The sequence below is a fragment of the Puma concolor genome, chromosome A1 (assembly GCF_028749965.1).
Source record: "Puma concolor isolate L17-30 chromosome A1, mPumCon1.1.hap2, whole genome shotgun sequence".
Classification (NCBI taxonomy): domain Eukaryota; kingdom Metazoa; phylum Chordata; class Mammalia; order Carnivora; family Felidae; genus Puma; species Puma concolor.
In genome coordinates this window covers 12,106,556-12,122,613 of record NC_141667.1, presented here as the reverse complement: position 1 = coordinate 12,122,613, position 16,058 = coordinate 12,106,556, and the positions used below count along the sequence as shown (strand labels likewise).

The following is a 16,058-nucleotide window of genomic DNA, read 5'->3' as shown; positions in this document are numbered from 1 at the left end:
AAAATGAAAAATGGGGGGGCGCCTGGGTGGCACAGTCGGTTAAGCGTCCGACTTCAGCCAGGTCACCATCTTGCGGTCCGTGAGTTCGAGTCCCGCGTCGGGCTCTGGGCTGATGGCTCAGAGCCTGGAGCCTGTTTCCGATTCTGTGTCTCCCTCTCTCTCTGCCCCTCCCCCGTTCATGCTCTGTCTCTCTCTGTCCCCAAAAAAATAAATAAACGTTGAAATAAATAAATAAATAAATAAATAAATAAATGAATAAAATAAAACGAAAAATGGGGAAAGAAGCACACAACCTGCCACGTGTACTTTTAATAGCAGCTACTTTGCCTTGAACTTCTCCAGGACAAGCTCAGAGCCACGGCCGATACCACTTTATCTTCCCCCAGCAAGAGTCCTGGGATGTGAGGAGAGGAGGCCTCTTGGCCAGGGGCCCCAGCACATCAGTTCTGGCAGCACAGGCAGTTTGGGCTCTGACTAGCTAAAGCTGGCCTCCCTCCTCCCCTCACCCCAGCCCCCCGCTCCCAGACTCGCGTGGACATGGGAAATCCTGGGGGGCCACACGAGCAAGGCCCAGCCACAGGCTATATACGCTTAGCTCTTTCTTTCACATAGCCTCCGGATTCTCAAATGTTTAGTTGTTTGTGGGCTTCTAGAAAAGAGTAATACCTGTGGAGTGGGGCCCCAGAAAGGGTTCCTGTCCAGCTTGCCTCATTGACCCAGGGCACACCCCCCACGCCCCAGGCATCTCTGAGTGGGGATGAGCCAGGGGCGGAGACTCAAGTCTGGAAAGACAGTATCCACTGTGGGTCCACCTTCTTCTCTGTGGTCTACCAGCAGACTCGTGCAAACACACACACACACACACACACACACCCTCTGTCACACGTCCCCATCCACGGCATCCTTCCACCCTGTACATCCCCCATGGTGTCACCTGCCTCTGTTCCCAGCCCCATACTCACCCGTGAATGGCAGCTCACTTCAGGGATGCCCACCATGCAGCCTAACAAGACAGGGCGGTGGTGCTGCCCGGATCTCTTCACTGGGTGTGGAACCTCCCCAGTGGACTACGAGCTAGACCCACTCCCCGTTTCACACATCAGCATCTCACAACATCAGGAAGCAGCGTATCTCCTAAAAATGCTCTGAGAGCAAACTTGAGGCACAAGTGGCTTGCGGGAGATTTTCCTCCTTGTAATTCTTGTTTGAGTGAGTTTAATCCAGTCTATTGATAGAAATTGTCATCTTCGTTTTAAGTCACGTGCATATAGAAGTAAATCCCAGGGGCGCCTGGGTGGCTCAGTTGGTTAGTGTCCGACTCTTGGTTTCTGCCCAGGTCGTGATCTCACAGTTTCACGAGTTCAAGCCCTGCGTCAGGCGCTGTGCTGACACCAAGGAGCCTGCTTGGGATTCCCTCTCTCTCTCTCTGTCTCTCTCTGCCCCTTCTCCACTTGCACTGTCTCTGTCTCTCTCAAAATAAATAAATAAACTTAAAAAAAAAACAGAAGACAAGAGCTAAAAAAAAAAAAAAAGTAAATCCTAGAAAACCAAAATGCATAGAAGTCTTCCTGCTAAATGTCTAGCTCTTGGAGACCAAGATTATGTAAGAAAACGTGATGAGACCAGGAAGCACTGAAGAGTCAGAGCCTCCGGGCTGGGGGAGGAAGTCTCATCTGGAATTCTTTTTTTGGCTACCTCGAAATAATAAAACTTAACAATGTAACACGATACAGTTTCAGCAGGCGCATCCAAGAAAAACTCGGTTTGGTTCGCGATCACAGAGGTTAGGTGCTACGAAAAAATCCCTTGAACGAGCATGTACCTCCAGCCAGCAACTGGCGTGGCTCAGAACCCTTGTGGGGCCTCGCTCATTGTTCCAGGCATGGCAGGGAGGTCCTCTAAGCCATTCGCGTGAATGCCGTCTGTTCGCCCAAATCTGAGACCCCTCTGTGTGGACTTGCAGAATTTGCTGCATTGACAATTGAGATCCTTAGCCTCTTTGTGGGCTCCGGCCTAAGACATCTAACATTTCTTGCATAACTTCTGGTGGCTCCCACTGAATAGCAGCAACGGGGAGCGTTTTCCACTCGTGCAGAATCTCTCCGATGTTCAGTTCTCACCCGCGAAGGGCTATGTTGCTCAGCAGATGGGGCAAACAAAACGAAACACGGACGCCAACCTAATGGTCCCTGCTGGTGTGTTCGTTCCAACCACGCTGGCGGAACGAACTGCGGGCGTAGAAACCAAAGCGTACGCGAAGGCGCTGCGCCACGCTGCTGTCCCCCACGGGCGACATGGCGCTCCCGGGTTGGTTTCCTGACTCTCTGTGGCGCGCCCACTCGGGCCCCTCTCTCGCAAATCCCCGGGGCGGGGGAGGTGGAGAGACTTGCACTCTGCCGCGGCGGCAAAATCTGTTGTTCAGAAAAGCGGATCCACCTTAGAGGCTGGGATGACACAGGCTCGAGCAGAGGTTTGTGCTGGCGGCATGGCACGTACAGGGGGAAGGGACCGGGGAGACCGCCTGAGCTCCCAAAGTAAAGGAACCATCAGAAGCTCTTTTCCCAGTAGAACCCGTATCCGCTCTGCTTCTGCGTCTTTCATCCAGCGGGACGCGAGCCAGGAGCCCCGGTGTGCTTCTGTCGGTCGCCCCTGGGACTAACTGGATCCCTGGTGGAGGCCGGGGGGTCTTTTTCTCCGCTGGTGTTCGTGATGAGGGGCCAGGCACCAGTTTGATCGGGTGTTAGGCCTGCTTAGCAGTGGCGCTGGGATGGTCTGAGCAAGCCTCAGGATGGGCGAGAGGACATTTGGGCCGTCCGCACTGGTTGCTTAAAACCCAGTGTATGGGGCGCCTGGGTGGCGCAGTCGGTTAAGCGTCCGACTTCAGCCAGGTCACGATCTCGCAGTCCGTGAGTTCGAGCCCCGCGTCAGGCTCTGGGCTGATGGCTCGGAGCCTGGAGCCTGTTTCTGATTCTGTGTCTCCCTCTCTCTCTGCCCCTCCCCCGTTCATGCTTTGTCTCTCTCTGTCCCAAAAATAAATAAAAAACGTTGAAAAAAAAATTTAAAAAAAACTCGGTGTGGCGGCGGTGAGCACCTTCTCTGCAAGAAAGACTGTGCTGAGGGGCAGGAGTCAAGGGGAAGAGTGAGGTGCCCAGTTCTGTGTCCGCAACCTGCGTGCACCTTCCACAACGTACCCACCTCCAGAGAGCTCTGGGCTCGCCTGCATTCCAGGAAGTGGGGCCCCGGGGCACTTCGGGCTATAAGATCAGAGAGACTTCAAGAAGCAGACGGGCTATGCCCGTGATGTGCCCCAAAGAGGGTAGCTTTGAAATTCACAAGATCCAAAGAGACGAGGAGGAACAGAAGCACAGAAACATGAAAACACCAAGTGTGATAGGGGAAGAGGAAGAGGTTGTGTCTGGAATACAAGTGGAGGAGTCTGGGTCAGGGCAGGCAGGGCCGAGAATGCCCGCTGGTGGGGAGGACAGGGCCCCGAAGGTCACCGAGCTGGGCTGTCGCTTCGAGGAGGTGCCAGGTGGCCAGGAGGGGCCACCCGGGCCGGGGCCCTGGACTAGGCTGGGTGGGTGGCCAGCGCCCAGGGAACACAGACTCAGGAGACACTGCCCAGAGTTCCGTCCAGAACCCCCTCCGGTTCACGTTCAAGTCCAGAAGCCTGACAGCTGTCTAAGAGAGAAAGTGACAGCCGTCCTCCCAGCTGTCAGGTGACACCCATACTTCAGACACATCCAATAAAACCAAAACAAGATGCTCTTCAAGATGCACGTGTGGTCAGGATAACCACTGTCCCTTTCTTTCACCCTAGAATAACCCCAGCAATAAACTGGTGAGCACCAGCAACACGGTGACAGCCGCCCACATCAAGAAGTTCACGTTCGTCTGCATGGCCTTGTCACTCACGGTAAGGAGAGAGTCCGACACCACCACCCCCCCTGTTGTTGTTTGTGGAAAGGGGAAATGGCCGTTTTAAAGGGAGACGCCTTGTATTCCATACTGTGATGTTATACGGAATTAAATAACAACCTCTTTAAAACGTTGTTGTCCCCAAGTATGAACAGCAGTTATTTAGGAAGGTCATTGTATACAGGAAGAAGGGGTAGACTTCTGGCATTTCCAGAGACTTCTAAACATGCTGAAGAAGGGCAGACTTTGCCCTTCGTTTTAATAATACTCTTGTCTTCCTGAGTAACTGCTGGCCCGTTTTTAAACATCCGTCAACTGTATAAACATCCCCGTCCCTCTTCCAAATCTCGTTGATGTTATTTCAGTTACCCCCGTAAAAGATCCTTTGCTGATCACGCTTATTATACCACTGCTGTGTCCTATCTATTTATTCATCATTCGACGCGTACTTACCAAGCACCTACGAGGTCCCAAGCCCGGTGCCGTTTTCAAGGATACAGCTGTGGATAACAGCACACATCGTGCACAGCCTAAATAAGCAACATACATCCTTCCTGTATCAACCGCCATGCAATTTAAGTGTAGAAGATACTGTTCAAAAAACATGGATATACATGCTCTATAACCCTAAGCACATGGTATATAATTTAAGATAGTTTGTAGTAGCCAAAAAAAAAAAAAAAAAGAAAAGAAAAGGAAAAAAACATTTATAACCAAACTTCCATTGTGGACTGTGCCCTTTGAGTTCTAAAGAGGGAGATGAGAAGGAGGTAAAAAGAAATGTGGGGCTTTTGAACTTAGTTCAGTTTTTCTTGTTTGTTGTGGTGACTACACATCTCCTATTAAGTCCTGTAGAAAGTCTCCATGTATAAAGTACAATATAAGTATGTTCCAGAAATGCCGGGGGCACGCAGCTCTCATCATCAGTGGCTGATGATGAGGACCTAAGGCAGAAGGTTTGGTTGCCCTGATGAGAGGCACACTGTAACTTTAGCCCTTCTAACTGTTATCAAAGGGATTATTGGGCTTGCTGAACCTGGGAGTGGTCCTTAAACTCAAGCCCTACACGTGTTTTAAACCTTCGATGGAGGGGCTCCTGGGTGGCTCAGTTGGTTAAGCGTCCAACTTGGGCTCAGGTCATGATCTTGCGGTCTGTGAGCTCGAGCCCCGTGTCGGGCTCTGTGCTGACAGCTCAGAGCCTGGAGCCTGCTTCTGATTCTGTGTCTCCCTCTCTCTCTGCCCCTCCCCTGCTCACGTTCATGTTCTCCCTCTGTCTCTCTCTCGCGCTCTCTCTCTCAAAAATTAATAAACATTAAAAAAAATTGAAACCTTCAATGGAGGGGCACCTAGGTGGCTCAGTCAGCTAAGCGTCCTCCTCCTGATTTTGGCTCAGGTCATGATCTCAAGGTTCGCGAGTTCGAGTCTCGCATAGGGCTTTGTGCTGAAGTGCAGAGCCCGCTTGAGATTCTCCTCTCCCTCTCTATCTGTGTCTCTCTTTCTCTCAAGATAAATAAATAAACTTAAAAGAAAAGATTCTTTAAGGAAAACCTTCAATGGATATTTTTCCAAAGCCCACCGTTTAATATTTGATCCATTGATCCAACACTTGAATAGATCGTAACAAGGGCAACACGAGACAAATAGCCTGTCCCATCCATCACACATCACGACCTTGTGTCCTCTACCGCCCCTTGACCCCAACCTGCCCCTCCCGCCAGTTCATCCCTCATGAAAGTGGGGGGGTGGGGAGTAGGGGTGTTGGAAACATAGTCCTGTGCCACCTCACCGAGGAAGTATGTCTGATAGCACGCCTGCTTAGTCGGGACAGGTTACCCCAGGCAACCCTGCTCCCCTATTTGCATTATTTCTCTATGGCGTGCAGATTTTTCCATAGTTCCCTAAAATATTAGGAAAACAGTGAGCAACCTTGAAACTGTTTAAAAGAGTATTTTAGAAAAAGCAGAGGGAAGGTTTCTATTCCAGGAACAGACCTCAGCTTTTGGAGACTATGTGAAATGATTGGAAGTCAAAAGTTGAGTCGAGTCGGATGCCAGGTGCTATGACTTAGACCTCATCCCTCCCTGAAAGCTAGAAGCTCTGGGTTGTCACTGGCTCTGCAGTCCAGAGTCTGCTCTCCTCTGTCGCCTGTCACTCCATTTAAACATCTCCCCCCAGCTACAGTTGAGCCCGACAGACAACTATGCCCGACCGGACTTAAGGTTGTTCCTTCTCTCCTTTGGTGCACGCGCAGTAACCTGCACCTCTAAGTCAAGTGCAACTGGTTTATTTTGACATGGTAATGATCTAGAAAAATGCTTTGATTGCCCGCGTAAAGGCTTTTCTTTTCTTTTCCTTTTTTTTTTTTCAGTTTAATTATTCCAATCCTATCCTCTGTAACTAGAAGTATGTCAGGGTAGATTTTCACAGAAATTCGAAGCCCTTCGTTGGGAAGAAACTTGGAGATGAGCTAATCAAAACCCTTAATTTCTTAGAAAAGGAAATGACTCAGAGAGGATAAGTGTGACTCGCCCGAGCACCTGTAATAGAACCAGCTAGAAGCCAGCCTTCCAAGCCCACTCTCCAAACCCTGCTGGGTCCAGCGAGTAGAAACCGCTGTCTGGCCCAGAGGCTCCAGACGTGGGCGCCATGCTTGAAACGGTGGTTTCTTCCACACTAAAAACAGTAGTATTCGAGTTTGCAGCTAATCAAGCGTCTCACACATTATCCTTACAACGGTTCAGTTGGCCCAACATCTTGGCCACAGGAATTGTCTTTAAAAGACATGGGGGACAAGTAAACAATTTTTTTAAGTTGAAGTATAATTGGCACACAGCGTTACATTAGTTTCAATTACGGGGTTTTGGTTTTGGTTTTGGTTTTTCTTTCCTAAATGTTAAGCTGTGGCTATAACGTATATGTATAACGTATGCGTATACGTTCCTGTAGCACTTTCCGTATTCAGTCTTTGTATCTGTTGCTCCCTGTTGGCTCTGAAGTGCCCGAGGCAGGGTCTGTGACTTAGCCACCTTCTGTCCTCAGGCCCGAGTATCCTATCAGGCACCGAAGGGGCACCATGAACCGTTAATAAATACATCCGTCAATTAAGATTTAACCGTGAGTCAGAAGGGTACTGATAGCACTCATCCCTGGTGGGCGAGAGTCTCCTTATTTATACTCAATTTACCCAACTTTTACTTTTTTTAATTTTTATTTATTTATTTTGAGAGAGAAAGAGAGCAGAAGGGGGCGGCGGTGGGGAGAGAGAGTCCCAAGCAGGCTTCGCACTGTCCACACAGAGCCTGATGCGGGGCTCGATCCCACCAACTGTGAGATCGTGTCCTGAGCTGAAATCCAGAGTCAGAAGCTTAACCCACAGAGCCACCCAGGCGCCCTGAGTTTATGCAACTTCTAAAGCTTTCGTAAGAGACCCTTTACTCTCGAGTCAGGTTTTGTTTTGTTTTTATCATTTTTTTTTTAATTTTTTTCTTTAACGTTTATTTATTTTTGACACAGAGAGAGAGAGAAAGAGACAGAGCATGAGTGGGGGAGGGGCAGAGAGAGAGGGAGCCACATAATCCGAAGCAGGCTCCAGGCTCCGAGCCGTCAGCCCAGAGCCCGACGCGGGGCTCGAACTCACGGACCGTGAGATCACGACCTGAGCCGAAGTCAGACGCTCAACCGACTGAGCCACCCAGGCGCCCCATGTTTTTTTTAATTTTAAAACTTCTTAGTGTTGGGGCATCTGACTTCAGCTCAGGTCATGAATCTCATGGTTCATGAGTTCGAGCCCCATGTCGGACTTTATGCTTACAGTGCGGAGCCTGATTTGGATGCTCTGTCTCCCTCTCTCTCTGCCCCTTCTCTGCTCGTGTTCTCTCTGTCTGTCTCTCTCCCTCTCTCTCAAAATAAAGAGATGAACTTAAACAGAAAACTTAGTGCCAGGAAGTTAATGTAGCAGCGGCCACTAAAACACTCAAGAGCAGCACACGTTGTGTTTATTCCAGTGGATGGTATGACGTATAGATTCCGAGCCTCCTGATGGCACCAACAGCCTTACAGCCTTCTGTAAGAAGAACACCTAGAACACCTAGAACTACAGCACTTTCTGGAGCTCTGCTTCTTTGGGCACACTAGCTCTTCTCCTGGGGTCTTTGAGAAGAGCTGACCCCGTGGATTCTGCAGACACTCAGTGACCCAGGGATGCTGACTGCTTTTCAAAAGCAGATGTGTAACTGTCTAGAACAAAAATCCATCTTTCTATCCGAATGGACTCGCTCTCCAGGCCCTGACATTTTGGGTTCGACATCTGCCTTTGCCTGTGAAAAATACGGCTGTGTCACTTTAAAAAAAAAATTTGTTTAGTGTTTATTCATTTTTGAGAGAGAGAGAGAGAGACAGAGCGTGAGCAGGGGAGGGGCGGAGAGAGAGGGAGACACAGAATCGGAAGCAGGCTCCAGGCCCTGAGCCGTCAGCACAGAGCCTGATGTGGGTCTCGAACCCATGAACCGTGAGATCATGACCTGAGCCAAAGTCAGACGCTTAACTGACTGAGCCACCCAGGCGCCCCTAAAGTATATCTTGTAATGAGCTAACATATTTCCCTTTTATTTTATTTTATTTTTTATTTTTATTTTGAGAGAGAGAGGCAGAGATGAAGGGACAGAGAGAGAATCTCAAGCAGGCTCTGCAGTGTCAGCCCAGAGCCCGACGAGGGGCTCGATCTCACGACCGTGACATCATGACCTGAGCCAAAGTCGGACGCTTAACCAACCGAGCCACCCAGGTGCCCCACGGCTGTGTCACTTTTGACAGTTAACAAGAGACTCATATTCAGTACACTACAACGCACATATACATCCATTCCCTAGTGTAGACTTTCCATTTAAATTCAGAGTCTCTGTTCTACTCCAAAAGCTGGTTCTTCCTCATGCCTTTATCCGGGAGTTTTCCTTCAAGAAGGGCAGCAAAGGCCCATGAAGATGGACTGGGGAGGTGGGTCAAGTTAAAAAGTAGAAATAGGGGCGCCTGGGTGGCGCAGTCGGTTAAGCGTCCGACTTCAGCCAGGTCACGATCTCGCGGTCCGGGAGTTCGAGCCCCGCGTCAGGCTCTGGGCTGATGGCTCAGAGCCTGGAGCCTGTTTCCGATTCTGTGTCTCCCTCTCTCTCTGCCCCTCCCCCGTTCATGCTCTGTCTCCCTCTGTCCCTAAAATAAATAAACGTTGAAAAAAAAAAAAAATTAAAAAAAAAAAAAAAGTAGAAATACTCTTCCCTTAGCACCTTCCTTTTCCTCCTTCCGAGCTGCCTTGGGGAAGAAGCACTGATCGGTGTCATTTGATGGGAGTCAGGGTGAGGAAAGGGGGGGGCACTTGAGTCCCTCCGAAAGATTATCTTGAAAATGGTAGAACTGTCAGATGAAAAGCGATCCCCTCGGTGGCGACAAGGGGAAGAGACATAATGCCAACCAGTGTTAGCAAGGTGACTGCGTCCTGACAGGCTCAGTTTGTCCAGCAGACAACCGTGGGGAACACGGGCCAAGGGTGGCGGCGAGGAGCTTGCGGTCAGGGAGCAGGAGCAGTATCCCTTCCTCCCGGGGAAAGGCGCTGGTGATTCTAAAGGTACAGGAACTCGGCCTCTTGGTGGCCCCTCTGAGTTTATCATGATTCCTTTCTGGATTCTAGATTTGGGGGTAAAATAGAGACCATTAGCCAGGGTACGATGTGTCTTTTCAACAGTCCTTTCAATGAGGAAGAGGTGTCCCAAAGACCAGTTTCCATTTTGACTTCACAACGGCATTTTAAGAACATTCGGTATTTTCTTGAGCTCCTTTCTGCTCTGGTTCTGGGGAGCTGGTGCGAAGAAGGCGGCCTCTCTGCTCCAAGAGAGTTGGAAAAGAATCCACGCAGAGCCCAGGCTTGGCTGCTGCTGGGGCCTCCCCAACCCCCTTGACACAAGATGGAAATGGGCATCCATCCAGATGGATCTTGGCAGGCAGAACCAGCCGGGTACTTTTGTGCAGTGAACAACCTTCACAGTCATACCCAGCATCCCCTGGCCGCTGAACCCAGAGACAGTCAGGAGGGGAGGATGGAGGAGTGCCGATCAGAGGAAGGGGAGAGACCACGGGTCAGAAAAAGAACGGAGAGGTTGAGAGTCCAGGAAAGATGGGCAGAGGCAGAGGTGGGGACACAGAGAGGTAGGGAGGATGTGAGGGCCCCAGAGAGCCCGGAGCCCTCACAGCCCTCCAGGGCCCCGCCAATCCTTTCAATACAAATTGCTGTAGATTTTAGAGGCGCTAAAAGAGACAGGTTTTCAAGAAACCAGTGACTTTGGCAAATTGGCAGTTGGCCAAATAAGCTATTCTGTAGGCTGATCTTGGGGAACTGGCCTACTTCGGGGAGGCAGGTATGGAGTGAGATCCTCACCAGGCTTGTCCAGACTTGGTTTGTGGCCCCAGAGTCAGATTATGCCAAGGTCATGGGACTGTGCCCGGATCTCCAGAGTGTATCCCACTGACCTCTGTCACCTTCAGTAGATGGAGGCTGCTTGGTGTGTGTGTGTGTGTGTGTGTGTGTGTGTGTGTGTGTGTGTGTTGCTGTCCCTTGAAGCAGAGAGAGGAGAAAGCCACCTGCGTGCCGGCCGACCGCACCACCTCACACAGTAGGGTACTAAGTGTGTCTGAGGCCGGCAGCCGTTACTACTAAAGCATCTGTTTCTTTTTCCAGAAGTTAAAATAAGTTTCTTTTACTCTGGATCCTCCTGAGCTTTGCTTTTTGATGTCAGTGGGTGGGAAAAAGGGGAAGTGTGGATCTACACTCAAGCCTGAATCTTCTGCTCTGAGTTGCCATGGCTCTAATTGTATCCGCCAGAAATTCCCGTATTGAAGCCCTGACGTCCAGCATCCCTGAATGTGATCTTACTGGGAAACAGGGTTCAGATGAGGCACTGCGAAGTGAGTGAGGTGGGCCCCTAATCCGTATGGTTGCTGGTCTTACAAGAGGGCAAATCCGGACACAGACAAGCCTGGGAGCATGCCACAGGGCGCCACCAGAAGCCAGGGAGTGCCTGGAGTGGACCTTCCCCAGGGCCTGCGAGGGGGTGCGGCCCCATCCACACCCTGATGCTGGACTCCACGACCGTGGGGCAAGAACCTTGGGTTGTGCTGAGCCACCCGGTTTATGCTACTTTGCTACGGCGGCCCCAGAAAACTCCTACACCGACGTGGTCAGGGAAGGCCACGGATCGATTAGCCACACGTGACTATTCAACTACCTGGTTTCTTTTTAAATTCTCCACTTACTGTTTGCATAAGCGTCTCCATTATTTCCATATTCTTTGCGTAAGAATCAGAGTAGCGGGTTTGCTGAGAAATACTTTTCGTTGGTACGGCACTGTCCCCAAATTTTCGTGATTAATTATAACCTCGCAGGCCTGGTTTTTCGGGGCTTTTCTCGGGGGTGGTGTTGACATCACGGCGTCCGATGGAAGCAGCGGTGGGGGATGTGGGTTACTTTGCGTTTTGGCTTTGCGCTGCTGTCCCCGAATTGAGTCATCCCGTACACCTCTGAATCAGGCCCTTGAACAGGCCACTGTCCCCAGCAGCGAAAAGCCTAAACACATTCCCAACGTCCGGAGAAGGAATTAAGTTGCTAGTATTTTATCCAGTTGTATTTATTCCTCCAAGTTGTCTCAGAACCTCGACACTTCTCTTCTTCCCACTCCGATCTTATAAATGGTATCTGATTTGGCACCAAGGTGTAGAGATTACTGGTTTCGGTTTAACGTGTGTGTTCTACGAAGAGAAGAACGGTGAAGACACCGCATTCTCCCCGGGGCCCGCCGGGGGGTCCCGATTGGCCCGTGGATCCTGCAGGGACAAGTGTTGGCTGCTGACCCCCCCCCGGCTCAGGTGCGGTTGCCAGGCTCCCCGAGGCTTTTCTGGTGCAAGGGCAGATTTATCAGAGTAAGGTGACAGTGTTGTTCCAGCAATGGCAGAGGAACCCGGCAGGGACTGAGTCACAGACTTCCAGGAATTGTATTTGATGACTGTGCCTCTTTTCTTAGTTGTTTTTAGGAGTCTCCGCTCAAAAACAGAACCGGCGTGGAGAGCAGTCTTCTTCTTACACGGTGGGCATGTTACAGTGTGTAGGACTGAGACATGGCTTGCTCACATGCATAGGCAGGACCCTCCCAGGGGCAGTTCACAGTAAGGTGTGTGGACAGGGCAAGGCTGATGCCCGTGGCTTGTCGGCTTTCTGATCTCAGCCTGTGCTCACACACTCCCGGGTACTTGGGGCTCTGAACGTGAGCGTGTTCCTGGTGGCCTGAAACTCTCGGTGCCCTGTGGGATTTACACGGCTATGATATATAAGGGGTCAGCAGAGCCCACGTAAAATACCTCCGTGATCTCAAAGAACCCCACAGAAACGCATGAACATCAAGCAGTGTGTGAAGTGAGCACAGCGAGGACGTGAAATGCCACTTGGTCCGTTAAAGGGTCATCCTGTGTGCTTAATGAAGCCAGAGACCGTTGGACCCAGGAACAAAAGAGAACAGTCAGAAACCACTCAGGTCACGGATGTATTTCACTGGTTGACCTCTCCCAGCTCTTAGGTGACCCCTGCGCCTACAGGTGGGCTTAGAAAGTGACCTGGAGAGCAAAGTCACTTTTAGCTAATGATAGGTGACCTTTGCCCAAAACGTTATTTTCTCTTAAAGGGTTTATTACTGCGTTTCCTGCTCTGGGGTCCAACACAGTGAGGTAAACATGACTGAATTGCGCCACGAGATTGTTCTTGGGGTCCCTTCATACTTAACCTTCTGAGCCCAGGGCACCACTCAAGAGAAACACAGTGTGATGGTGAGAAAAATTAGCAGTGCCTGGAAAAGCTGCTCGCCGTGAATCAGGTGCCAGATGGTTTTCAAGGGCCTGTCTTTTGATCCTCCCCGAGAGATGGCTCTTGACCGGCATGGCTCGAAGAATGAATTGGGCCAAAACAAAACAAGACCGCCAGCACCTCTGAACTGGAAAGGGGCTTAGAGGCAGGGCTGCAAGCCTGCGCTGAATGGCCCTGGGGCCCTGGGAGAGGGATTTACCCTCAAGCTGGAATTCAGTACCCCAGAGCTCTGTGTTTACGCACGTGGTCCTGAGGTCCTGGGGCCTGGAGTCAAATCCCAGCTCCTCTGTGCACCAGCTGGGTGGCTTTGGAAGGGTCATCTAAAACTAAGCCTCAGCTTCCCCAGCTGCCAGACGGGCATGATAAGAATACCCTCCTCCTAAGACTTACGAGCATAGCGCCAGGCACGCTGTAAGCAAAAAACACCAGCTCTCGTGATCAGGAAGTCCCCCAAATACACGGGATTCCAAGCGAAGATAAGGTATCTGTGTATGTAAACAAGCGGCTATTGGTACATTGGATGCCAGTGAATAAATCTGTGAATTTTTCTACTTCTATCTATACATCCTTCCAAATTCCTGTGGGATTTTTTTTTTTTTTTTTTTTTTGGTGTTTTGAAAAAATCAGTGTCTCGATAGATGTGCACATATCTTCTCCAGGAGGACCGGACGCATACACGAGACATATAATATGCGCACCGGTTTTCTCCCTGAGGCTTGGGAAAGCTCTTCGGAGGCCCCGTCACACCTTTCTGTCTGTGGCCTCCAGTGCCAAATGCAGACAGTGCTCACTCCGTCCGTCGGCCGTCTTGCTAACTCAGAAATGTCAGTTACCCACACTCTACAGTGAGCACAGGAAGAGAAATCCATGTTTTAGCCTTCTGGCCCAGAACGTCCAATACGTTTGTAGATGCCAACCAAATGTTGGAAATGCCGGCAGGGAAAGATTTGAAGCCACACGTGTGTGCACTGCAAAAATTCTCTGAAGCCTGAGCTTTAGAAGGATGCTCGGGGCTCTCTTCTGATGGGCACAGCTACCCAGACGGAGGACACATGCATACCTACCCAGGCAGTCCTTCACCAGATGCTCCAGCCCCTGCTACATAGCAGGCTCTGAGGCTACCACAATGAAATAAACACACAAAGTCGCCTTTTTCGATGGAATGTATCGTCTCCTAGAGCAGACAGGCGGTAAACATATACTGTGGTGTTGGGCAGTGTGTTCGTTTTCTGTGGCAGCTGTAAGAAGTTGTCCCGAACCTGATGGCTTAAGAACAACAAATGTAGGGGCGCCTGGGTGGCTCAGTCAGTTAAGCGTCTGACTCCGGCTCAGGTCATGATCTCACAGTTCACAAGTTTGAGCCCCACATAGGGCTGTGTGCTCGCAGCTCAGAGCCTGGAGCCTGCTTCCGATTCTGTGTCTCCCTCTCTCTCTGCCCCTCCCCTACTCTCTCTCTCTCTCTCTCTCTCTCTCTCTCAAAACTAAATAAAATTTTTTTAAAAAAGAAAACAGAAATGAACTCTCTCATAGTTTTGGAGGCCAGAAGTCTCCAGAGGCCAGAAATTCAGTTGACTGGGCTGCTGTCAGGGTCTTTGTGCTCCAGCCTCGCTCCCTCCCGTGGCTTCAGAGAACCTGTCCCTTGCCTTTTCCAGCCCTTGGTGGCTGCCACGTTCCTCGGCCACATCACTCCCGCCTCTGTCTCTCTTCCTAGGACCACCTCCTCTCTGTGCCTGTGCAGGGTCTCCCTTTGCGGGGCTCTCACGTTAGGAGGATTCTGTGACGGTGTTCAGGGCCCCCCAGACGTCCCCAGATAATCATACCTCAAGATCCTTAATCTAATCATACCGGTTACTATACAAAGTGATGGTACTTGCGTGTCCCGGGGATTTGGGACTGAACAGGTCTTTGCATGGCCATTACGCGACCTGCAGCAGGCACTCACAGGTGCTTGGGAGAAAAATGAAAGAGGGTGAGGGAGACTCCGCTTTGGACGGGCTGTCAGGGAAGGCCCCCCGGGGAGCGCATTTCCCACAGGCTTTCTGTTTCCTTCCTCTTTTCTGATCGTGCGGGGCAATTTCTGTTCCATTCTCCTTTCCGAATTCCTAGTACTATTTGATCCGACTCGCCACTTTTCCACGGATTGTGAACGCTGTTTTCTTTAATGCGTTGAATTCCTGCCCCCCTCGCGCCCCCCCAGTGACTCCAGGAGGACATGGTCACCCTCTCCCACGCGAGCAGCCAGCCTCCTTCTCCTTGCAGGTCAGAGTCCCATCCAGAAGGCTCTTCTTCGTCTTGGCCCCCGGCTTCCTGAGATAAGCCTTGTCTGGGAGGGATTAGGTTGGAGGCTAAGGAGACAAGGTGACTAAGTGACTAAGTGTGCAGAAATCAGGATGGCATTGCAACACAACTGGATGCCTCCAGAGCCCTGAGTCCGGTAGGAAAATATGTGCCATCGAGGGGCGGAGGCCGCTGCAGAATGTAAGGTGAAGGTATTTGGTATTTAAAGCATTTTAATTCTAAAGCTTCAGAGCTTCAGGCCTCCAGGACCCTCCCAGGAGGGAGGGAAAGCCAGAAGCAGCAGCAGCGAGAAGGACGCAGTCAGAACACTCCGCCCGCCGGGTTATTTTCTCTGTGACACACTGAGATAATCCGTTTCGGTGAGGTTCAGATAATCCTGAAATAACTCCTTATGCTGTTCTCACTGCATAAGTCCCCAGGAAGCACAAATCTCAAATATAGCAACAGGAACTCCGCTCCGCCTCCTCGTCCCCCACCCGGCCCCCGGCCCCAGCCGCAGCCCCCTCTGCGGGACCGGTTGCTCACCCCGTCGGTATTGGGAGCGCCCCTAATCCCGGCCGGCACCCAGGCCCCGGCCACGTGCTGCTCTCGGGGCCTGAGGCGCTGCTGGCAGAACCACGGGCCTCGGACAGGGCGTCACGCTCTGGGCAGCGCACCCCTTGTTCCCTCTTGCTGCCCTGGGGGGTAACAGAGCGCATCCCCCCGTACACATCAAGAATTGCCAGTTCTGAATGCATCCCGCTCAGGGCCGCCTCCGAGGAGAGCGTGTCAGTCCTGAGGCCCTCGGCTGTGTTCTGGAAAGCTGCAGAATCCAAGCCTCTCAATAGTAAAAGCTGCCGTTCCACGGGACCTCTACCAGTCCCGTTTTCAGGGTTAAAAGTTTGGTTCACGCGAGTGACCCAGTCTCACCTTCCTGCTGCTGAACTTGCCCAGGGGCTGTCTGTCACTC

The 16,058-nt window shown here is 51.1% G+C and overlaps 1 protein-coding gene across 2 annotated transcripts in view; it reads left to right on the top strand.

The window, feature by feature from the left end:
* Positions 1-16,058, top strand: part of ANKH (ANKH inorganic pyrophosphate transport regulator) — a 139,128-nt gene that overhangs the window by 104,982 nt on the left and 18,088 nt on the right. For both annotated transcript variants that reach the window (XM_086676329.1, XM_086676327.1), the window contains one exon: positions 3,821-3,916. In XM_086676329.1, the coding sequence (XP_086532455.1) occupies positions 3,821-3,916 (96 nt within the window). The remainder of the gene's footprint in view (positions 1-3,820; positions 3,917-16,058) is intronic.